This window comes from Coturnix japonica, chromosome 2 (genome assembly GCF_001577835.2).
Source record: "Coturnix japonica isolate 7356 chromosome 2, Coturnix japonica 2.1, whole genome shotgun sequence".
Taxonomy (NCBI): domain Eukaryota; kingdom Metazoa; phylum Chordata; class Aves; order Galliformes; family Phasianidae; genus Coturnix; species Coturnix japonica.
The window spans coordinates 74,415,756-74,441,825 of NC_029517.1; the positions used below are offsets into that span (position 1 = coordinate 74,415,756).

General features: G+C 39.3%; 1 protein-coding gene across 15 annotated transcripts in view; it reads right to left on the bottom strand.

Moving 5' to 3' along the window:
• The window catches only part of HECW1 (HECT, C2 and WW domain containing E3 ubiquitin protein ligase 1), a 203,647-nt gene that overhangs the window by 144,982 nt on the left and 32,595 nt on the right, over positions 1 to 26,070 (bottom strand). For 2 of the 15 annotated variants that reach the window (XM_032442997.1, XM_032442996.1), the window contains one exon: positions 1,732 to 1,789. The exons of the other annotated variants lie outside the window; for them this stretch is intronic. In XM_032442997.1, the coding sequence (XP_032298888.1) occupies positions 1,732 to 1,758 (27 nt within the window). In that variant the 5' untranslated portion in view covers positions 1,759 to 1,789. The remainder of the gene's footprint in view (positions 1 to 1,731; positions 1,790 to 26,070) is intronic. 15 annotated transcript variants of the gene reach the window in all.

Genomic DNA, 26,070 nt, shown 5'->3' on the forward strand with positions numbered 1-26,070 from the left:
CCATTGGAATGTCAATTGAATAAGATTTGCCCACCCAGTTATACAAAGTGCTTCCCTGGGAAACTTAGAATTCTCCATAGAGCTGTTCCACGTTGCAGTCAGTCATGTTATTCATGCTTTTGGTTAATCTCACATGCATTTATCACCAGCAATTCAAAAGAATCGATAGTCAGTTGCTTTAATAAACCACACTGTTGCCATGAGACTTCTTGTTGGGCCCAGCCAAATTTCTTAGGAGTCTTTATGAGAGCTCACCTCAAATGCTGCTAGATGAATTGGGCAGTGTGCTGTTGGTGAACCTATAATTGTGGCAGTCCGTATATAGAATATGACTGGACTTACAGTGCCACATTGGTTATCACTTAGAATTGAAGCACAGCCATCCCCAACCCCTCTTATATCTGAGGACAAGATGGAATGCAAAGGGGGTTTATCTTCTGCCGAACCTCTTCGCCCTTTTCAAGCAACACTCTTTACTTAGGAAAGAACACACTATCCTACAACAAACAAAACCTTTTCTTTCAGGGGGATATTTTATTTAAATTTTGGACAGTGGCCAAATTGAAATCCTGTTTTATTTTGTTTTTTCTTGTTGGAGTCATGGAACAAAACTGGTAAATCCTCTTGATACGTACTTACATCATGCAGTAATTTACAAATTCATATTATTGGCACATGAAGTGTCAGATGGTGAACAGTTTTCAGAAGCTACAACATTCAAGTATTACTTTTCACCAAAAGTGGTGTTCTTTCAAACACAGACACACTTTCCAGTTCTTTCCAACTTCAACACACCTTGAGATGTATAGCACATACTTCTGGGGAAATTTAGATGTACATGTGTACAATATCACTGAGTTTACAGCTATAGAGAGGTGAAAGGAGGAGTGCTGTTGAACACTCTCACAAAAATTCACAGTTGTTGTCAAGGTCTTTTCCAACCTGGCTAATTCTATGATTCTATGTGGCTGCATGCATTTCCTCGTGAAACATACAAACAAAAAACCCAATAATAACAACATTTCAGTGACAGATATAACAACTGATAGGCTTTAATGCACATTCTGGCCCTCCTTGATAATGCATGGCAATTTAGAAAACTAAGCTGTGCAGGAAGATGCATACAGCAGCAGTGGTTTTCTTATGCATGCAGATCATCTCATAGGTCCCATAGAAGTGGTTAATGACAGTCAGACATTTCTGCAGCTCACACATTAGTGTCTGCTGTGATGGCTGATTTGTGTCTTGATGACTCCAAAATAATTCATGGTTAAAAGCTGTAGCTTTCAGGAAATGCCTTGTGAAGGTGATTGGTTGATGCATTCTGTGCTTTGCCTGTGCATAAACACATGCAACGGAAACGTTACAGTTGCCTGCTGCTCCCAGGACCTCCTTGCTAGGATCTTAAGACAATTACCATGTCTTGAATGAATTATTGGGCATGTCACATAAAACACAAAACTAAAACAACACTGATATCAGATGGTTACTTAAGTTCAGAAATAAAACAGAAACAAAACAGAAACAAAAGAAAAGATTACTGCAAATGAAATTTGGTTGGACATGTTATTGAAAAGATGCTCAAATTAGCTGAACTGCTTCATTGTATCTTAAACATGGACGAGGGGCAGCTGCAATGAGCTCTGAGCTTTGGCACATTCCATTATGAATGACAGTGAATTTATAATGGAATGGTATGGATGGGTTTTATAATCAGAAAAACACACTGACCTTAACACTACACAGGTGGAGCAGCATAATGACCCGCCAATTGTAAGCGCATCAATTCCTGGGGAAAAGTTCAATGAGGTTAACTCAGCATGTATCCCATAACCAACATAAGCGACATTTAAAAACATTGTTTTTCTACCCAAACTGTCTTTTATTAATCGACTTGATTCACTGTTTGGCAATGAGTATATCTTCACCACAGTAACAGCATACGATATTATTCTTCAGTACACCAGGATGTTGTCATGCACTTTAACACCGAAATACACACCCTTAAAAAATAAGAACAGGATTTTCTACAGTAAATTTTGCAGACTGTACAGGATTAGTCAACATATTCATTTAACTCAAGAAGCATCCAAAAGAGAGCAAGAAGAAGCAGCCTGGGTTTAACAAAAGACACCATTAGTGTATTTTCAGCTTCATCATAACATTCGCACATTGAGGAAGCTTAGATAGGTGGCAGTCAACTCACATTTCTGTTTCCCATCAATTCATTGATATTCTTGTATATCTGCAAAGGAAGTTAATTTCTATGTGACATACTTGAGCAGATGCAGGATCCAGTATAATTTTAGTAGTTCAAGATCAGACCACAAAATAGCAAGTGAACCTCTACTTCTCTAATTAATCTCAACTAGCACTTCTAAACCTTATACAGTACAAAACTGTACAGTGAAAAGTGACAGAACAAGGAAACTCCCGTCTGAATCAGGGAAGCTAATAGTGAGGACAGAAGGCTTTTGAAACATGCAATAATAAAAAATCTCAATATAAAGAAATGTGAAAGTAGTCCACAATTCATCTTCAGGAGCATTTACAGTCCCTATTGTCATGGTTTTGTAATTTTGTAATTTTGCTATCAGTATTCCACATCATAGTTAGTTTCAGTTAATTCTCTCTGGTTATCTTCTGTGACTGAGTACTCTGACATTCTACAGCTTAGTAGCTACACAAGCAGAGAAAGCTCCTCAGTAAGAAGATGCTCAAATACTCCATGTTTCAGAGAACCAAGGAACCACATAGTCTGGAAAAGACCTTCAAGATCACTAGGTCCAACCATCAACTTGACCTACCAAGTCCCATCACTAAACCATGTCCCTTAGTGCCATGTCCACGTCTCTTAAATACCTCCAGGGATGGGAACTCCACCACTGCCCTGGGCAGCCCGTCCACCATACCCATGAAGAAATTCTTCCCAATGTCCATTTGAACATCCCCTGATACAAGCGGAGCATTGCCTTATCACTTATCACATGAGAAAAGGAACTAGCACACTATCACCCCGCTCTAAAATTCATTCTCATCAGCAGTTTCCACTGTGTACTCAACAGATGTTGTCTTATAACAACACGATCAAAACCACTAGGACTGCTAATTCAACAAAAGTACAATGAAAAGAGAAAGGAAAGGTAGGATGCCTAGGTATACTATTCAAAAACACTCAGTTCAAAAAAGGTTTATAAGATAAAACATTGCCAATTAGATTTTCAAAATACATAAGGGACGTGAAATTAAACAAAGTAAAAGTGCATGTGGTGTTTTCATCTCCCTTTACTCTTCAAAAGACACTAAATCTCATGGACATAATCAATTTTATTTCCATACTTACAAACTACCTACGATTTGGTCACTTGTGCTTAATGATAAAGTGTATTTACATTGGAAATACAAAGGCCCCTCTGAAAGTAATGCCTTCTGTTATAGTACGTTACCCCCTTATGTCAGAGGCAGATGTTGGTGGTATGGTAGTAGAGGATTGAACTTCCCCACCAATACTCTCTTACATCTTGTTGCTGTGTGACAGATGGCAGCAGAGGGGCAGTCTGACAAAATAGCATCTGACATGGAAGTGTGTGCAAAACAAAGCCATATCACTGAATTCCTTGATGCAGAAAAAATTACACCCACTGAATTTCATGGACATGTGCTTTTATGGAGACCAAAGAGAGTGAGGTAGTGGGCAGTGCATTTCAGCAGTGGCGACATCAACAGCAGACCACCTCCACTGCTGCAGATTTTTACGAGATCAGTATGCAGGCTCTTGCTCACTATTAACAAAAATACAGAGCTAATGGTGGTGACAATGTTGAAAAAAAGGTATCTCAGCCAGGATAAAGATGCTGAAGGAATGGATACTGAAGAACAGAAGAGTTGCGCTTGTGTGTGTGGCAGGACCATTTGCAGCCTAAGCAACCATTCATTTCCTGGCTGAGAACAATGCAGATCTCCAACAAAGCCACTCCTGCGTCCTGAGGATAAGTAGTTTCTTCTAAGCTCTCTAAAGGAGATGAGAGTAAAGTGGTAAGTACAGAGGAGAGTGTCCTAGGCAGCTGCTTTTCTAACCTATTCCTTCTGGGAACCCTGGGGAATTCAAGTTCATTCAGTCAGTATTTACTCCCTCTCTCATAATTTCTGTTTTTATCTCCCCCCCACCCCTTCTAACACCTTCTCCTTCGTCACCCATCATTTAACATTAAGGTTTCTTGTTTGCTCTCTTGATCATACAAGCCCAGCTGTGCCTCAGCACCACTCTCTCCCTCCCTGGTTTATCTCCTTTGTCTCTACTTTTAGAGTATCTCCTTTCTTCCTCCTTCACTTCTAATTTCCTACTGCCTTGTCCCTTTCTGCACAGAAGCTGTTTCCAGCCCCTGTAGCTGATGTTTGACTCTCACCATCTTCTGGATGCTCTGCTCATCCACCAACCTTATTAGCATCTTCTTTAATACAAACCAAGCCCTGCCTGAAGTGGTCCTTAAGCTTACATCCTGCTGCTACTTGGCATCTTCCCTAAAATGCCTACTCTAAACCATATTTATTTATTTTTTTTTTTTTAAGAAATAAAACTATAAACCCCTGATTATGGCAACCAACTAAAATCAGTATTTATTTTATATTTACACACAACTACCCACAGAAAATTATATTTCCACAGTATCTTTGTCCCTCTTATCCTCTGCTTTTATTTTCAGTATATTTCTGTATTGGTTGCAATTAGCCTCTGAACTGTTTAGTGCCTTGGGGCAGCCAGAACAGTAATTAGCGCAGGCAATCTGCAAGCACAGTGTGCTGCACTGGTTAATAACAATGCAGTCTGTGCAGGAAAACTCATCCAAGGCCAAAAAATTAATTCAGCAGTGGTCAACACTTTGTTGCTAGAGTCAGGGAGTGCTTGTGCTCAGCTCCCTTGTGGGCTTGATGCCACTTGCACTGGGCTGATCTGGCACTGCAGACAGAAACTCAAGGAGACACCACAGCCATGCTACCAACAATATTAATAAGTGTGTTAACAACAACAAAGCAGGTATGCTTCCCCTCCTCACCCCCCTGCCCCCCCCAGTACAGATACAGATATGCTCATCCGTTTTTTTACTACTTCATTTACCCCAGCATCAGTTCCAATATGGCATTAATTAACAGTTGTCTGCCGCATGCTTTAAGCATAGTCTTTCCCTTGAAGGGATCAGAATGACAGTTAAGAGATCAGAGTGAGTTTTTTAAACTTCCTCAGATAGATGGATATTTGAAAGGCTTTTCTGTGGAGATCAAACTAAAACAAAGAAAGCTGTACTTATGCTGGAAGTGTTTGTTCCTTCTGTCTCAAGGAGTAAAAGCACATTAAAAAAAAAAACAAACAACAGTTGTATTTTTCAATTTTGCTAGCTATGATTGCTATCTGAAGCCACTATTTTCACTTCTCTAGCTACAGCAGGAAATACATGAAATCCCTTAGAATAAATGCTCAGTCCTGTGACTGCAAGTCAAATCTTAACAAATTATCATGTGTAAATTAGCTACTTCTCTCACAAACCAGTACAAAAATCAGCCATTTTAAGTTCTCAAAAATAAATAAATAAATAAATAAATAAATAAATAAAGGAACATCATTAGGATAAAGAATTAATATGCTAATTGAAGATTTAAATTGCATGGAGATAAACTTTGGTTGCCTGAAATCTGGCTCAAAATTAGTTACATCTGTTGCAGAAAGCACTCTAGCTTTCTCAAGCAAAGACAAAAGATCTGTACATATTAATGTAAAATAAAACCTCCAATTGATACGTATCACAAAAAGTAATGAGGTAACGATAACCTCATGGCATATTCAGGCGAGATCTCTCCATCTGCTACTCTGTTAATGTACAACACTGTTCTCAATTTGCAACTCCGTGCCTTGGAAAGCATCAGATAGCTGTAACAACAAATAGCTGACATTGCTCAACATGCTGATGCATAAGATGTGGTTTAGAAGCAGGTCCTGAATCAAGACTGTCCACGTAGCAAGGAAACACATGTGGAACAAAGAACATGATTTCTGCCCCAACACAGTGAAACCTTAGAGACAGCCACCCACCAAGTGCCTAAGAGGAAGAAAGACTGAAGAGGAGACACTGCAGGTATGTTGGCAGTGAAGTCTGATCAACAGTGATGCTGAGCTCCTGTTGCAGAAGGGAAGATGGTAGAAATAGCATCTACCGGTCACAAATTCCACTGATGATATACACTTGCTGTGTGATATATCCTGCAGAAATGGGAGCAAAAACCAGAAAAAACAGGAGGGAGACAGAGTGAGAAAATATACCACTGACAAAATGTGCTCTGTAGCTAGAGGATCCTTCCAGTGATGTTGTGAATAGGTACAAAGTGAGGCTCATCTAGTCTAACAAAGGCCATTGCAACAACCAGAGCTCCAAGGAATGAAACACCTGAACCAGGAATGAGCTCCAGAAAGCCTCCTCTCATACAGAAACAATTGCAACCAGTCTGGTTCCAGCCTCATTTCCCTTCCCCAGAGGGATCCAGTTCTGAAAGAGCACAAAATTTCTTGCTTTAGTGAGCATCTAGAAAATCGGTCCCCTTGGCAACTTATCCTGCCTCCTCCAGATTTTGTCAGGCTACTCACCAAACTTCTCTGCTTCATATATGACACTGCGGCTATGGACAATGAAAACTAAAGCAAGTTGGCATTATTGCAACAGTAAGGTAAGTCTAAATTAGGGTTAATGTCTGTCTTTACCCTCAACTGCAGGGTTTAACAACCAGGCACAACCCTGCCTGTTGTGGGGCAGTTCAAGAGCAGCAACAGCCTACCCCTTTCCAGAGCATTGCCACCAGGCCTCAGTGCTGGCCCTAACAGAAAACATGCTTGATGAGGGTGAAATGTGCACAACACTACATCTTTGGACAGACTATTTCTTGTCACTCCACTGGCTCCAGTATCTTATAATTAATAACTTGTTGAAGGGCCTGGCCTCAAGTCTTCAACCTCTCTCTGACAATCATGATTTTCCCAGTGATGTGGATACTTGTCAATACACTAAGTAGAAAAACGGTTTAATGCAGTCTGTCAGCCACTTGTGAAATAAAGTTGGATCTGAACTGCCATCCTAGAGGATCAGCAGAATACTAACGTCGGCAGATAGATTAATATTTGCTAAATGGAGTTTACCACTGAATGCTCTGTAAATATCATACACAAGGAAATCAACTCATCTCCCAAAGAAACAAACATGAGTAAAGAGTAAGTATTTGTATACCTTATCCTGATGCTTCAAAACCCTGCATTTGCAAACTCAATGTTAGGATGTATGTAGAAGCATTCTCTTGCTAGAGTAGTCAGTGGAGATGAGGGAAGAAAGATTTGAAAAAAAACAGCACACAACAGCTATGCAGTAAACGACTACGTTATTTTGTACGAGTAGGACTTTAATCTATTAGACTTGTAGCAGGAAAAGGTACAAGACAGAAAACTTTATTTAGGACTGCCTAAATGCCATTATTCCTCACTGACTGCAACAAGCCACTAAAGCCTATGTCTGCAAAGCAGCATGCTTCAAGTGTAACAAATAGCTACTGTACATCTCTGGAGCTGGCAGTCTCCTCAACTTATCTGATGAACTGTGACACAGAAACATCCAGCCATCTATTACCAGCACCAGAAATACCTTCTCCCAATTGCTCAGTGCAATGACTACTATCTGCAAACTACAGTTTACATTTAATTGCCAAAAAAAGAGGAAAAAAGAAAGCAAGCCCAGCAATACCACACTTCTGCTCTAACTGATAAATGCTACACCCTTTGACTCATTTCTAAACTACTGTAAATCTTAATGCTGCACTCTCCTAATCACTGATGAAGGCTCAGCACCCCTATTATTTCAGTGGAATTAATGTGATTCAATTTCATCCTATTTTCACTGCAGATATAACAACAAGCCACAGTAGCAAACTGGCACTTTCTATGCCAAAGATATTCAATTATTACTGTATTAAATGTTTGGGTTTTTCTGACAGTTCACTGCAAAACGTGGAATTTATGGTAAAGATGTGATGTTTTAAGGCAGGATACACTATATAAAAAGATTCTAAAAGCTCAGGGCCAAGGTATGATATGCTAGACTTTTATTTGCTTCCTTATAAAAACAATGGAGAAAGTTATCACAACAGCATCTCACAGGATCGTACTGAGAATCTTATCACTCCTTTTCACAGACCAGGTTCCATGTTGTTAATGGAAAATACAAAAAGGAAAAGACTGAAAAACTTCTTTCCTCCTTGGAAACATGGAATGTCCTAAATGAGAAGCATTACTTTTGGTCAGTGGTTGGCTTCAACTTGCACCGAGTAAATGCCTTGGGTAGAGACCTCAGAAAGCCCCCTCTTGGGGACAAGTAGGTATTCTGATACATTTTGATGTATGCTTCTGTTCTTTTGGTACACTTTTTACTGCATCAAATCATCTTTTTAAGACAGCTGAGTGCTCTTTCCACTTCTGACATTAAAAAGTCTGAAAGTCTGTGATGGGATTTAAAAGCATAGTTGGAATTGTCCTCCAACCATAGAAAATAGAATTTGGTCTCTGCCTTATGCAACTAGTCTGAGTCCAAACACCCAATCTGTTAGAACCAAGGCAAGTTTCATCCCTAAAGAACATGTACATGCCTCACCATGAGTGGTGGGGACAAGACAGAACGGAGGGACTGTGCCTGTGCCCTACAGATGCACACTGCAGGAGATGAACAACTCGATCCTAATCCTTGCTCACCAAACAGACTGGGATCCTGGGCAGCGGAAGATACTAAGTATGAAAGGGAAGCAATACCCATGAGGTTTTAAAAACCATAAAGCAATGATTTGCCCTGTTCCTCCAGCACTTCTCTTCATGCTTGGACATTCGACTTGACACAAGACATCAGGCATGCTTGTGGAATTCTGCACAGCACATCAGGACCTCACCCCTGGGGCCCAAAGTGGCTGGCAGCTATTATGACTCTTAAAGTGTATGTGGTCATCCTGGGGGCTTTGAACAGAAGTGACTGCCTTCTGGAAGCAGTTCATCTCATTTGCACAGCCCTTACTCATGCAGCTTGGAGTGGAGGAGGTTGAGATGAAGAGGTGCTTGGGGCACATGTATCTGTTCCCTGCTATGCAGTCCAGCCTGTTTCCTCACATTATACATGCACCAAATATCCGCTGATGTCAGCTCTACTTGCTGTACCAGCCTCTAATCTCCAATGTACATGTTTACCTGATGGGTGCAACACTGCAGCTACATGGGATTTTTGGCTATAACAGCCTTTGCAGAATGTACTCTGCAGAGGGGGGTATTTTTAACGCATATTACATTATTATAAATAGACGGAGAGCTAAATTCTGGAACTAGCTCATGCTGTTAATTCTAATTTAGTTTGGGCCTGATTCCAAATGGATGACTGTGCATGCAAACATTCATCTGAATGTACAATTGGCTGTTATGAACATAAAATTATTTCTTGTGCTCATGCATGCATAATTTACATGCACTAATTTGGATGCCAAAGTAATTCCCAAGCAGAATTCCAGTGATCAGATTTAACTTGAAGACTGCCGTTCAAAAAAAAAAAAAAAAGAAAGAAAACACAGAAACACAGTTGTTCTCTTCAGCCACACAGAAAGAAAGTAACTGAGAAATCACTTCTGTTCTTGTAACTAGAAAAACTTCGTTATAAGCCTATCATTTTCAACTTACTGTTGGTTTACCTTACCCCCACTCCAATTTCCCAGTTATTTTCCCCCATGCTGTTTAATTTCTATTTCTATATTGTGACACATGAGCACAGTCATCCATCAAAAATAATCATCTCAAAATGAATGCAGCTAAGCAGTGTATCCTATCAGGCATATTTGACTTCTACATTTAACGCACAAAAATCCAAAGTCATCTCAGGAACCAATAGCTGGCTTTACAGTTTTGAAGTGAAATACCAAAGAAGTGAATCCAACGAGCCATAAATGAACTAAGAATCATAACCTAAATCAAGAAAAATGTTAGACAAATAATTGCTGATGAGCCAACAAAGTGGAATTATTTCTCTCCAGGTAATTCTCATGCTAAAGTTTTTTTGTTATTTCCAAAATAAATGAACAAACACTGATAAAGCAGTTGTTTAACAAGCTGCCTGTAATGTTACATTTTCTCTTAAGATTATACAAAAACCATGAATAATCATCATCAAGTATGCAACTAGCAAAAGAATATCCCTGAAAACAGGACCAATGTTAACAAAGAGAATAATCTTTCCACACTCTCTAGTCTTCACCTTCCCATTGCTATACTAATTTTCCCTTTTTGGTCACCTTTCTTTGAATGGGGAAGGAGATATTTTTTAAGTTTTAAGATAATTTTAAGGGAAGTCTGTGTTATGCAAGGCATGAGGTCTGATACATAAAGGTTCACTTTTACCTGTCTGAGCATCGGTTTCCCTAAATTACAACCTTCTTAAGTCACATATTCAAGATGATAACTTGTAGTTCAAAGATTGTTCATTCCATCACAGCAAATTTGTTCTTGACTACAATTCAAGTAGCAAAATATAACCTGGGACTTTGCCTGTCTCTATCACTGTCCTTCATTAGCAGGATTAAAAAAAAATCATTTAGAAACACACAAGCACCAATCCTATGTAACTAGCAGAGGTGGAAATGACCTTTCCAAGACCAAAGACCTAACTATTCCAGCCTGAATCACTGATTGAGCACATGGGGAAAGGACTTGATTAGCCCTGGAAGTACAGGTAAAGGCAATTCACCTGTGTGACAGGAAGGGGTGGAGCCTGGCTCCACCTCTCTTAGACTCCATTTAAGGACTGACTGCCACTATGGAAAGATCTCTGAGTGGAGATTCCTCCTTATGGAGTCCTTCCTGTAAGCTTAGATCTTCAGAGATGTGTGAGCACCTTTTCTTTTGTAGTACTATCTCATCTGCACTAATCTTTCTAGTTGTAGTACTATCCCATCCATGCTGAACTTTCTAATTATAACAGTTTGTAGCCTAGCTTGCATTTGAGAATACAACCAACGTTATCTGTTAGTGTGTTACTTATGTGAATTGGGAGACACTGGGACATTCTGTGATTTTTGCATGTTGGAACATTTGTTCTGCACTTCATTCTTTTTAAGGAAAATACTAACTTAAGATTTTATTTACAAAAACTTAAATGATAAAGCACTGTACATTGCATGAATTTCAAGTGAGTTTTTCCATTGCAGAACACTTCTGAGTGTTTTACCTTAATTGATTGGTACATTTCACTACATCTAGCAGTTTAGCCAGCCCAAAAACATTTTTCATGTGAAGATACATTCCTTAGATCTTATGCAGATTTAACAATGGAAAAGATTTAGTAGTGAACAAGACAGTGCTGTAAATATTTGGGGAAAAAAATAACAACCCCAAAAACGCTGTTTATTTGTAGTGTTTGAGGAGTTTCAGGTTTGTGGAGTAAATACCAGAGTTAAAAGCTGTGATTACCAAATATTGTAATAAATTAAAAAAAATAAATCAATCCTGCCTTCATAGTAGGTTTTTAACTGTCAGTTTTCAAAACATCTGGAAAAGGTTATTGCTAAACGTCCCCCCCAAAATAATAAGACAAATTCAATCAAGTCTTATTTCTGACAAATACTGTTGCTTTCTTCATAAGAATTCCTTGCCCCATGCTTCTGAAGCATTCAGGATGGCCCAAAAAGAGCAAAAGAAATGACAAAAGACTGACATGTGAGCCCAGTGCTACATAGAACCATGCAGCAGCTTGTCTACTTCAGATGTTAAATCAACTTTACAAGTGTAACTTAAAGCAAATCTTAGTGGAATTTCACTTACGACAAAGACTACCTCAAGTGCCTCATCTCAGTGGTTTTTCTGTTTTAGGAAAGGTTTCGAATACATTTTCTAACTGGGAGTTTGAATCAAAGCATTACATGGATCACACAACCTGTTCACAGGATTCTGCTTTCTGTATGATCTTTTCAACAAGGCATCAAAATTTAAGCACAATATGCTTACTTTAAATTCTAATACATTAACAAACATCTTTGAGACCTACTTGACTTTTTTTTCTTTTAATTACATGCAAAATAACATTTGAGAAATCATATGCAAGTGTATTTTCATGTTACTGTTAAGCAGCAGAATAGCCAGTTATGAAATTTCAAACAATATGGAAAGCACACAGTTCAAATAATACATGCGGCTATAATGCACCAACATGCACTGAAATTTAGCAGACAGTTTATTCACTATGCCACACCAGTTTTATAGCTGTTTATAAAATCAAAGCAATGGAATTAGCTTGGCAGTGATTCAACAAAATAGGGAATCAGATCCTTCACATTTACATGCATTCCATTCTAGCAGAGGGTAAAATGAACAGCAAATTTTTCCAAAGGCTAAAACTCCATATCTTTTTCTCATAACATTTTTAATTACTCATTAATTTATTATGAATCACTATAAGCAATGAAATTCTAAAACATTTATTAAGTATACAGACATCAAAGAGCCATTTTGGCAAAAAGTATCCAAACTTATTTGTTAAGCAACTTTTGCATTTTCTCCACCAGTAAATGTATTTCAAGACCAAGCTTAGGAATGAAAAATTCCTGGAGAAAAATGGAAACACTTCCCTTCAGATTTAATCTGATGGTGATGATCTTGGGCTCCTAAATTCTATAGCAGAATACAGCAGCAACATCCAGAAGCAGTAGCAAGGATTAGGACCCCAGTGTAGGAGTTACAAAAACACACAGAAAACAACTGCTCAGAAATGCTTAACTGAAAAAGACAGAAAAGGGAAATACGAATTATTATCCTTACTTCACCTACGGTGAACTGAACATAGCATCCATTTGCACACCATGCTGATTTTATATTCTGCTCTTGTCATTTAATCACCAATCCACTGCTTTTGTTCTAAGATTGTCCTCAGTATCTTCTAAAATATTTCTACACTCTGAATTAGGAGAGCTCTGACCTCAGAAGATAGTAGCAGAAACCTTGTCAGGAAGCAGCATATATTCAAACAATAACCGCAATGAAAGAATGACCAAAAAAAAAAACCAAAAAACCAAAACAACCCAACAGCAAAAACCAAACAACCCCAACAATGTTTCCCCTCAGAAAAATATTATTTGGTTATGCACGTCATGGAAATGCTTTTTATCCTTTAAATATTTTTATATTTGTAACCACCAAAACCACAAAGTATTTTCAAGACACTTACGTGTCTTCTTTTGAAAAGGTCATTTACTCATAAGCGCTAGAAGTAGATAGTGAAGAACAGCTCTGTTTTCCTAGACTTAGTTCAACATCTCTTTTGATCACTTAATAGTCTTCACCTTTGATGTATGTGTTTAATTATGCACTTATCGTGCACTTATCACTTCTCATCTCAGCATCATGTGCTTTCACTGTGCCAGCAGAGTGGATTCTAACTCCCAACATCACCCCTGAGAATCAGCTCTATTTTCAAACCCTGCTAACATTTTCAAGCTATGACAGATCCTTCCTTACATTTTAACTGTAATTCATTGTAGTTGTAATTAAGCTACTCTGAAAAACTACTTACTACTGGCAGACTCCAGCTAAGGAAATCTCCTAATTTTCTCATGATGAAATCTTTTAAGTCAATAACAGGCTCCCCTTGGAAAGTCACCTTCAAGCTCCTTGATACCAATCACACCAATCAAATGGCTGGCTGGCGTTAGGAAAATAGTTTTTTAATAAATGAAAGAATAAATGAATAAATGTTTACATATACTCAAATGTATTCTTGATGTTAGACAATATCTTAAAAGACATACTTTGTGTCATGCCCCTTGGCCAACACTCCAAGTTACTACAGCCTAGGTATGAATGGTTAATATTACATTGGTTCAGATGAAACTGAACATGGGAAGGGATGTGAAAAAAAGTATTCTGTAAGTACATTGGTCAGAAGAGACAGGCAAAGGAGTGTGTACCTGCTTGAATAAAGGAGAAGGGAGAAATGGCTTCAACATACATGAAGAAAGCTGAGGTACTTCACTGGCAGTCAGGCTTCTCTTGTCTCTGAGACTCTAGAAGGGAGTGTGAAGAGCAATATCCCTCCCACCTGAAGAGTGAAGCAAATCTAAAACCACTTCAAGAGACTGAATGTGTGCAACACCCTGAGGCTGGACAACATTCATCACAGGGTCCTGAAAGAACTAGCTGATGAAAATTAAGATGTGATCGTCACAAAGAAGTGAGTTAGGCTGTCTCCTGGTAACTACTCAGAGGTTGTTAAAGTTATAGAAATGAATTTAGCCCAAGTTCACCATATGTCTAATGCTGATTACAAAAATTAGCCCAACATTTATTTAAACGTCAATGATTACAAACACAGAGCATTCCTTTTACTTAAAATTACAACTTGCATACGCCATAAAAGTACTTTCTCACATACATAATACACTTAGATTAGCTTCTGTATTATCATTACATTGTGTTTTGTTTTTTTTTTTTAAAGGAGGATTTGTATACCTCCATGAAAAGGAGTTTACTCAAAGAGAAAATAAAAGCTAATGATATTACAAAACTTTTTCAAAGTTCTGGGAAGCAACTCCAAAGCAAGCAATAGGAACTTCAAGTCAGAAAGATATCAATAACTGGAAGTGATCAAATATTCTGGCTCACTTTTGTTACACTCTCATACTTAGGGCAACCACAGTGGCATGGGAAAATGACATAAATGGGACAATTTGTAATCTGACTAACCCAGCAATGAAGGCTGGGTAAAACAAAGAGCCCAATAAACTACTCAAGTAGTAGCCTTCAGTATCTCAGTCTTTAAATGCCGATTAAGAGACCATTCTCAATAAAATTACTTATTTGACATCCTTGCAGAACCACTGAAGCCTGGAGTTTCAGCATGCATCATCAGGCACTTTCAGCTTTTCTCTAGCTCCTGGCACAGTGCCAAAATTAAGCTTGATGGGTTATCCAAAGGTGAGAGGCTACATTTCTTCAGGGCTCATTTCAAATCCTCAAGAATAAAACAAGCAAACAAGTCAGGGTCTGGAGAGACTGTGCCCAGAGACACTGCCCAGTTTCAGCTGTGCATCACAGCAAAGGTAACATAGAAGCTGGGGTTTAGATATTTTTGGTTTTGCATTTTTTTTTTTCTTCCTCTCAGCACCTGTCAATCTAACCAGTGATTTCATCCACACTAATTTTTGTACAGATTATATGTCAGTATCTGGCACAGATTGCTCTCCTGGTCCAGATATTGGGAGTATGGGAATTTTTTAACTGGCAATTGATCCTTAAAGGGTGGATGTGAAAGAAAACAGCCTAAAACTTGCTAAGATTTAATTCAGTCCCTGAACTAGAAAGAACTTCCCTGAATGTATAATTCTAGACACAGAACTCACCTTCCACAACAGTAATGCATTCTTTGTGCAAACCTACGCAAAGTCACTCTGAACATTGCAGACAAGTTACTATTTTGTGAAATTGTCACAACAGGGGGCAAAAAAAGTAATACATGAATGCTAAAATGAGCCTTTTTTTAAGTGCCTCTCACAAATCGTGGAGGTGACAGAAATAACAACAGAAGAAGAAAAGCCCAGGTTTTATTTTAAGTTCAGATTTGAAAGAAAATTGTATTGAGATCAGGCAATTATTTCAAAAGTAATATGGAAGAATAAAGCTTTTTCCTTTTCCAGTAACCATCCTTGTTGTCTGTCTTCCCCCGCAGGCACACAGTTTGTCAACAATCTAAGTAGTGCCTGTGCTCTGGGAACTCTAATTCCAGCATGATCGTTGAGAAAATGCTTACACACAGTATCTCCTGGTCCTGACATGGAGCAGGATCCCAAAGAAGATCATGGACTCAGCTCCATGCTCAGCCAGTTCACTAGGCTGGTGAGAAAAGATGAACAGAGTACAGACTGCACACTGTACCATCACTTATGCAAACCTAATCTTGGCCCTGAAGAGCCTTCAAAACAGGAGACAAAGTATCCTCTGTCCTTACTTATAACCTTCTTGCTTTCTTCAACCAAAAAGTATTAGTTCAAAGCAATTTTAAAGGATCTGTGAAACAGAAACTATAAGAAACCATGGCTCCCTTTTGCTATCCCTTCACAAACTCAGACTATATCCTTTTGGACTTCCAGTCAGAAAGTACAGTCTGGTCTTAAAATGACTGAAGCGTGAATTTTCATTAGCTATATAAAGCCTGTTAGAATGGAAAGGTAAAGATCATCAGCTCTGCCCTTTTCTACTCTCTAAAATTCACATCTTCAGCTGAACCTTGAGAACAAGCAGTTATGTCTACACCAAGACTCTAATCTCCAACCCAACACTGATAGAGCACTGGTTAAGATCCTTTAAGGAGAAGCAGCAATTGCTAGCTACTTGGACTGTGATGACCTTTTATTTGTCAATGGCTATATTTCTAAAGATGCTGCCCACCAATTCCTCTTAACTCAGAGGTTGCAGAAGTATAGAGTTGGAAGTTTCCACCATCTCTGCCACTGCTACAACCAGTACCATCACTTAGCCTCCTTTGAGTACTGTTACATGACTTGAGATGTTTGAGCCTTTCTTTGGTGGGAATTCTGTAACTTCTGAAGTTCAAAAAAATGAGAAGTCTAAAGTGAGCCCAAAAGACAGACCCACTACAGGATCAAAAGTTACAGCAGAGGAATCCCCTGTAACACAACACAGCCACAAACATCACTAACCCTAAATTACATTTTAAATGGAAGGGACAAAGTACCATTTGCAATGTGACACAGTGGAATAACAATCTAAAGAAAACAGTTACTCTTACACTTAGAGACCGTTATTTTAGAGACTGCTCTAAGAATCACAAAAAAATGCCTTTCCTCAGCATCAAGATAGAGAGAGAAGCAGACATTATCCCAACTGTGCAGTGCCTCTGTTATGAAAGCACACCTTACTTCCATTCCCCTTTAGGTCATTTCACTGGTTATCTTTTCCATAAAATTTACAATCATCACCTCCATAGCATTCTTTAATCCTCAAATTTATGCAAGGCAGCAGCACAGTAGCTTGCATGATACATCATATCTAGTTATTTCTCAGAATTTATTAAAGCTTAATTTCTTCCTGAAGGAGACCGAACTTTCAGCCAGTAGCAGAATAGACTAGGATAACTTTACATGCTGCTTTACATTTGCATACAGCTACGCCCTTTTGATTTCATAAGTCTCTAGAGTACCTGACCACATGTTACAGCAGAAAAGCATCTGTCTGGATGTGGACATCTGGAGCTTTTTCTGACATCCCATGGATTTTGCAATTCACCAAGAGACTTGACTAGATGACTCCCAACTTTTCATGGCTTCAAACTGCCTACAACTCCCAGAGAACTTGCTGACTTTTGGTCTAACTACTTTGTTTTTATGATAAAGAGAGGAAGAACGATGTAATAAAGACTACAGCACAGACATGGACTAAGAAATGACTAGGCCAGTCATGATCTCTGACAGAGGACTTTCTATACAGTCAGCTTAATGTCTGTGCTGTGAAATCAGCATAATCACAGTGCTTCCATGTGCAGTGAAATTGTCATGTAACAGCACATGAGCACTGAGTACCCGGAGTGGGGGAGCCTAGATCCACCCTTGGTGATGCTTCAAGCTGTTGCTTCCAGGAGTGCACAGGTACTCAGATCCTGTGCTGTTTGCCCCCCTGCTTCTCTACTTTTCCAGCATGCCAGAGTTCAAACTGGAGAAGGCTGCATTCCTCAGCTCACCTTTTTTTCCAAACTGTTGCTGGGAGGGGTGAGTTAATTCCTCTTTCTTTGATATCTTGTTCTATAGCACCTGTATCTCAAATAAGGGCTCTGTCATCACCTTTGTTTTCTTTACAGGATAACATTACAACGTGTCTGGCATCTCACACATTCACTAAGGGTTATGCTTTATTTCATGACTGCAAAGTTCATGAAATGCAGGGTGAATCTGATCTCTGCTGGAGTCTTGAGAAGTACTGGCTACCTTTCACACAGTTGTGTATTTTCAGAACAGTGAGTAAGTCCGTGCAAGAATTTCTGCAAAAAACAAGATCCTGCATATAGCCATTTTAGGTAGTCTGGTAAAACTACAAAGACCATCATCAAGCACAACAATCAGCACTGAAGGATGAAAGGTAGTCGGTTAATAAGTTAAAGAGTGAAGACATCACAAGCATTTTGTAACACTAAATTGGTGCAAATGGTTTTAACTAGATCCTTTTTTTTTTAAGAGCAACAAGCAAGTTTGAGGTCTAGATCACTAGCACTTACAGGTCATTCTTTGTGGATTGTTTCTTCTTCCAGAAACTTGTAGGAATGAAAACTCCAGACACACCTAAATTTGAGGGTAGACACACTCATTTCAATGTTAAGATTCTGAAAGTCCTAAAGCCCAATTCCTTGTGAAGATCAGAGCTTTCTACCAGTGGATTTACTCAGGCAGTAAGGGTTTACTCACATTTAACAAGTTCAACTAAAGAATCTTAGCAAGAGCTGGATCTTAAATCCCTTGAAAGAATAAAGACTTGATCCGTGGTCTTTGGACAAGCCTCCAATAAAATTCACATGGAAAGTTAATCCTTCAGATGGAAAATAAACCACTCAGCAGAAGAGCCAGCACTTCAGCTTCTTCAGTCTTGACAAAGACTGCCTGCAGGAGAAAAGTTGATGCTAAATGACATCTAAGAATAGACATCTTACATCATCTGCCTTTAAGAACTGACATTTTCATATTGCCCCATATCAGTAACAAAAGGTATGTAGCAAAACCACAATCACAAATGCTAGAAGCCCAAGAAAAAGGAGATATTTAACTGAGCCTGAATTGCTAAGTAGAAAACTCAAACAACACATTCAGCCACCAGACAGATTTTCTCCTAACTATCTAGGCTTACCACATGGGTAGCATGCCAGAATGGACACAAAACTATGGGAAAGAGATTTTTTTCAAAAAAATTGATAACAGAAGCAGAGCAATGACATAATGAAGAACTGCAGTGTTTTTGTAGCAGTATATTAGTCCATCCTTAGCTGCTTTGTCATGTTTCACGCAGGACTGATTTGCCTAAATGCCTCATTGTCTGCTGGCAGGGCATGGAGCAGCTTGTTTTAAAAAGAAACCGAAAGACAGCCTTCTGCATGGAAACAGCTGTTAGTACTACAAAACCTCCCACTTGCTAAGAACCACTAACTGACAGGACCAAACATACAATGCATCAGAATCAAGTTAGAAACCTTCCCTTAGTTTCTACTCAAAAACATCTGTCTGCCTGGTCTCTTTCTGAAGCAAGAGATACATTGTTTTTCTTTCCACTACAGCACAAGGATACTGCAGTGTCTACTGCACTGTACCTTTGCTTCTCTCTAAAGGCATCTTGGACAGCACTAGGTCTTGCCTAGTATTTGAATTTGTATTGGCATGACCATGTCAAACAGCCACACTGTTTGTGTAATATACAGACTTCAGTTTTCAAGTAAGTGATCAGATGAATCCCTTGGATTCCTAAAGCTCTGCCTGCAAGAATACTTGTGCTTTAGAGAGGGAAATCCACATTGAGATTTCAAAAACATATATTAAAAAACAAAACAAAATGAAACAAAAAGAATAGCCAGCCAGCAATGACCCTTTGGTGTCAGTGAGACTTTGTGTAACTTCGTCACTGAGATTGCATGCAACAGTCTGACTCAGTTCATCTTTCTCCTAATAAGAGGTCATTAAGTCTTTGTTGTGTCTCAAGTCCACCCCTTGACAAATTATGGACTATGGCCTCAGACTACTACATTCAGCAGACCAACTGCTGACCGAAATAGAAAGGATGGAAGTGTGCAGACCTGCTCTGCTTCAGCTAAATCATGCTCCAAACCTGGTGTTTAAAAAAAAAAAAAAAAAAAAAAAAAAAAGTGGGTGCTCTGCACAGCTGAAAAACTGCATTTGAATAGGATCTCTTAAGAGATCCAGGCCTGGGGCCCCCAGTAGAGGAAGGACATGGAACTCTTACAGCAGGTCCAGAGGAGGGCCACTAAGATGACCAGAGGGCTGGATCATCTCTCCTATGATGAAAGGTTGAGGGAACTGGGCTTGTTTAGCTTAGAGAAGCGAAGGCTCTGGGGAGACCTCAATGCGGCCTTCCAGTACTTGAAGGGAGCATAAAACAGGAGGGGGAATGACTGTTTACATGGGTTGATGGTGACAGGACAGGGAGGGATGGTTTTAAACTAAGACAGGGGGGATCTAGGTTAGATTGTAGGAGGGAGCTTTTCAGTGGTGACACACTGGAACAGGTTGCCCAAAGAGGTTGTAGACGCTCCATCCCTGGAGGCATTCAAGGCCAGGCTGGATGTGGCCCTGGGCAGCCTGGTCTGGTGGCTGGCAACCCTGCAAATAGTAGGGGGACTGAAACCAGATGATCATTGTGGTCCTTTTCAACCCAGGCCATTCTACATCTACTTAAGACAACTCCACCAGCAAAATAAGGCTTTAGATGGAGCACACTAGCTAAATTAGAAGGAATTACTTGTTTTCCTTCTTACCATGAAATTTTTCCCTTAGCCTCCTAAACACTACAACTTTTAAGTTGCGCAATTATGACAGTAACATCAACATTCACAAAATGAGCCAACTTCACTCACAACATATAACTCAGCCTTACAGAGAACTAGAGCAAGCCTTGCAGGGTTCATATCTGACCTGCACAGGAAGTCAAACTGTGATTAGACAGCACCTATCTTAAAAATTCACACACTGCATTTTAAGGAAGACCTCTACATTAATGCCTTTACAAATACCAGACAGTTTTAGTGTATTTCATATGACCTCTAAAATGCTCTTGCCTGCTAGCTCAGTTTGTTATTAAAAACCATCACTGTAGGAGATCTTAATAGTGATTAACATTGTTTTTGTTGCAAAATAACACCGACTTTACTACAGTAACAAATAGGTTTGCTTAGAAGAGCAAGGAACCTGGTATGATCTGCACCAAATCAGACAGTAACTTCTCTGTAAATTACATCTGCCTGCACTACATGAATGTGAGCCATGTCATTTCGGAAGCACTATACTGGAATAGAAAAGGGAACACTGGCTTGCAGAACTTCTGACTGTATGCTCAACAGGTCTCCAGCTTGGGCATTTGGTTACCGGGCTTCAGCCCAGTTCCCTCCACAGCTCTTAATCTCTTCTGTATTTGCAGACATCAACATCTAACTTCATACTGTAGTACAGTTAACATCAAGTTCCTTCTCAGCCACTGCAGATGAAGCTGTTTCACTAGTGATGAAATACCTAAACGTCAACAGAAAGGAAATACTAGAGACTCAAACAGACTCTTAATACCACCTTAAAGGGTGCATGCTTGTCAAGCAAGGTGCTTCAGCCTTGCTTTCTGCTCTAATGAGTTTCTTTACATAACTGAAACAGAGGTGATTGTGATGGTTCCCCAACTTCATACTAGCTTTCAGCTTTGTGGTTTAAGTCAACTGTGTTAAATATATTTAAATAAACCCTCAAAGAATAGAGAGAGTGAACACAGGTTTTGCACATCCTAGGTGAGAACGCAAAGCAACAAATGCCAAGAAAAAAAAGCAGGAATGACCACTTGTGATTTTGTGAAAACAGTGATGTCCTTCCTTTGTTTTCTAATCAGCTGCTGAAAATGGTGCAATATGTTTTATTTTAGGTTGAGTGAAAATTTACTTGAAAAAAGGAGGGTAAAATGTTATATTCAACATAACATGAACTAATTTTTTTTGCTTTTTTGTTTATTATTATTTCATTATTCAGTTCACTTGCCACATTAAAAAATAAACTGTCTGCATAAGCCTATCAGAACATTTGGCTTTTTGATACATTTACCTCTAGTCCCTGTATCTGACATGTACAAATGTTAGCAGATGTCATGCACACTGATCAGAGGCAACTAATCTCATTTGTAGCCATTTGTCTTAACAGCAAAGTAAATATCCATCTTTCACTAGAACACCTCAAATCTGCCATAAATATGTATGACAAAACTGAAAACACACATGAAACAATACTTACAGGTAACAGAGAAAGAGTTGCTCCTTACTTGGGGGAATACTGCACATGAAGAATAGCTTGTGTTAAAAATACTTTGATAGATTCATACAAGGAATTATGCCTGTTTCAAGTAACAAAAATATACTGCCTTGTTTTTCACCCAGAAGAGAATTCAACGTGTAAAATACAAGCATAACAGGAAAAGTCTGTTCATGTTCAGATAAGTGTTTGTGTTGGCCACCTGCTCAAGTGGACTTAGTAAATCTGAGGTCGCAGTTCCAATTCTGAAGAGTTTTGCAAAATTTCATGCACACCTCAGTACAGCCAAATTGGCAATGAATAATATACAGTGGATAGATGAGGTAACCATCCAAGTTTCAACATTAAAATTTTATGCACTGAGCACATTTATGAACCTGAGTTTTAGATTCAAGTAACTGTTGTTTTTTCTCACTTGGGAGTACAAACACTATTTCTCACAAACATTTACAGAATAACTGAATCATGCTAATGTATACACATCTATTACATAATTTGTTATTGTAATTGTCTCAGTAATGAATGACATTCTAAATAACAGAATCTGAATATAGTGGGGGGTTTTGTCACATGACATACACATGTGAGTAGTCAGGAAAACAAGTATAAGATTGCACCACCTTAAATAAACTTGATAAGGAATACCTGATTCTTAGGTAAGTGAATCTGCCATTTGTCTTGTAGTACTGACTCAGATCTCCTAAGGAATTCAGTAACACTGCAATCACTAGGTCACTCTCAACTTCACAGTGAAATTTTCATCTTTATTGAGTTTTTCTTTCATTTCCTTTAATCCTTGTGTAAATACTTATTTCAGGGTAACTGATTTCCATGTTAGGAGAAAAATGGCAGCTAGGTCAGGCAAGACAATAACTGCAAACTAACTTTCCTTCTTCCAGTTCAGAGAAAAGAATAAAAGGTCTCCTATCTGTATTTTGAAGCACCTCCAGAACAGAACACCTTCCTTTAAATCTATTTTAAAAGCATCAGTGGTTGTTTTTATTTGGAATTTAAAAAGAAAATATATGTTAAAAAGAAAAAGGAACCTCTACAACATCCAGAATAAGCATTTAAATGAGCAATTCATTTGCCAAATGTTATGTGGTAATAATGACAGGAAAACTATAAGCCTGGAAAACATGATGAACACAGTACTTTTAAACATTGGCAGTCTCTGTTATCACTGCCAGTGTTATTTGTAGAGCTTATAAAGGAATGAAGTCCTTATATTACAGTCTTACATAACAGTCTGCTCATCTCATTGCAGTGGACTAACTCAGTTATGATACTGTACAAATAACATAGATCTACGTGAAGAAAGGACTTTAGGTGGAGTCCCTTAATCATAAAAAAAGCTTTGTGGTGTCCCACAGTGATTTACAACCTCCATATTAAAACTACAGTGCAGTAATTCGAAATGTCCTCCTGACTAGCAGCATCTGAAATCCTCTGCTCTCCCCACTGTATGGAGAACAGTTATTTTTCTAAAAGAGAAAGAAAGCTTCACTCTGTTCTTTTAAATATGTCTGAAAAGTCAGATAAATCAGTCAGGATGGCTCCGCATCAGGGTGGAGGCCAGTCACAAGCAGTATTGGCCTTGGGACCAGTGCTCTTCAATATCTTCATCAATGACATGGACAACGGCATTGAGGTCACCCTCAGCAAGTCTGCAGATGACACCAAGCTGAGTAGTGCAGTCAATACACTGGAAGGAAGGGAGGCCATCCAGATGGACCTGGACAGGCTGGAGAAGTGGGCCCATGAAAACCTAATGAGGTTCAACAAAGCAACATGCAGGGCTCTGCACATTGGTCGAGACAATCCCAGGAAGTTATTCAAACTGGGGAAATATCTCCTTGAGAACAGCCCTGCAGAAAAGGAGTTGGGGGTCCTGGTGGATAAGAAGCTGGACATGAGCCAGCAGTCTGTGCTTGCGGCGTGGAAGGCCAACTGTGTTCTGTGCTGCATTAAGAAAGGGGTGGCCAGCAGGGAGAAGGATGTGATTGTCCCCTTCTGCTCAGCTCTTGTGAGGCCCCATCTGGCACCCAGGCCTGGGGCCCCCAGTTACAGAAAGGATGTGGAGCTCTTAGAGCAGGTCCAGAGGAGGGCCACTAAGATGACCAGCAGGCTGGAGCATCTCTCTTACAAAAAAAGGTAGAGGGAGCTGGGCTTGTTTAGCTTGGAGAAGAGAAGGCTCTGGGGAGACCTCAAGGCGGCCTTCCAGTACTTGAAGGGAACATAAACAGAAAGTGGAATGGCTGTTTACAAGTGTGGGTAGTGACATGACAAGGGGGAATTGTTTTAAACTGAGATAGGGGAGGCCTAGGTTAGATATTAGGAAGAAGTTTTCCACACAGAGGGTGGTGACACACTGGAACTGGTTGCCCAAGGAGGTTGCAGATGCTCCATCCCTGGAGGCATTCAAGACCAGGCTAGATGTGGCCCTGGGCAGCCTGGTCTGGTGGCTGGCGACCCTGCACATAACAGGACTGAAACTAGATGACCATTATGGCCCTTTTCAACCCAGGCCATTCTATGATTCTATAAAGATGATGGGGTAAGTCTGCTATGTAAACTCATAACCAATTATATCTCCAACCCCTTCAGCTCATTGAGAGGACATATTCTAGGTCACAACTTGTTAAGACAGTTCACATTTTCTAACTGTTATCACTTGACAACTCATATACCAAAATATACCAATACCATGGATCTCACCACAACTAGTACATTTATTTGCAAATGTTCCACTGAACACATTAAGAGCCATATCCATAAGGAGTTGAATCCTGTAGTGTGCAACTCCAACTTACCTTTTATTAGGCAAGGAGGGAGAAGGACAGAAATTAAGGATAAATTTGTGGCACAGACAAATATTAATGTCTGGTGCACAGAAACCAGGAGCTTAATCTTGGCACTATCACAAACAGTATTTTCATTTTATTCTAGAGAATGAGAGTTATCTAGGTGCTTTTCTTAAAAAATAAAACATAAAAAATTGTTGAGCATGCAGATTACAATTTAAAAAATAACACTGACAGAACAATCTTTCCTAAAGGTAAAAGCCACTGGAATAGAAATTTCATTCAACACACTCAAATACATTTTTACTGATAACCACAAGAGGCATATGAGTGTTTAACAGCTGTAGTTGTTACACCTCACAGGCTGAGTGCTGATTTCTTTCTTGCAGATAGCTGTTTAAATGTCTGCCTGCTATCTCATCTTCCATGGATCTTTGCCAAACTCTTCCTGACCTGCATATTTCCTGCCTTCAGATCAGCTCATAGATTCTCTAAGGGCAAGGAAGAAAGAATTAGTCTGGGTATACTGTGTGTTATCGCACCCAAAATGATAGGGCATGAGCATAAATGGGGCTGCAGAGAGGTCCACAGCAGATCACTGCCAAACTGAAAGAGCAATCTATATAGAGATACTGACTGCCCAAGTGTTATCAGTGACCAGACTCTATGTGACATACATGCATGTAGAAGAGTCTGGGTCTGATACTAAAGGTAAGGTGCTTCAGTTTCATTACAAGTCAATTAGAGCGTCCTGTAATGAGATTTAACAAAATTGCTGACAACCACCTATTAAGATTTGGTAAAATATAGTGAATGTATTAAATCTTCTGTTAATGATTTCTATCTTCCAAAGAAATCAAAGAATATCCTGAGTTGGAAAGGACCTATCAGATTCAACTCCTGGCTCCAAAGAGAACCACCAACCCCGTACCAAAAAAAAAAAAACAAAACAAAAAACAGACCATATTACTGAGAGCATTGTCCAGATGCATCCTAAAGCTCAGTTACATGACCACTCCCCTGGGGAACCTGTTCCAGTGCCAGACCCAGGTTGATACCCAACCTGAACCTTTCCTGTCTCAACTCAATGCTGTTTCCTCTGGTTCTATTGTGGGTCACCAAAGAGAGGAGATCAGCACCTGCCCTTCCGCTACTC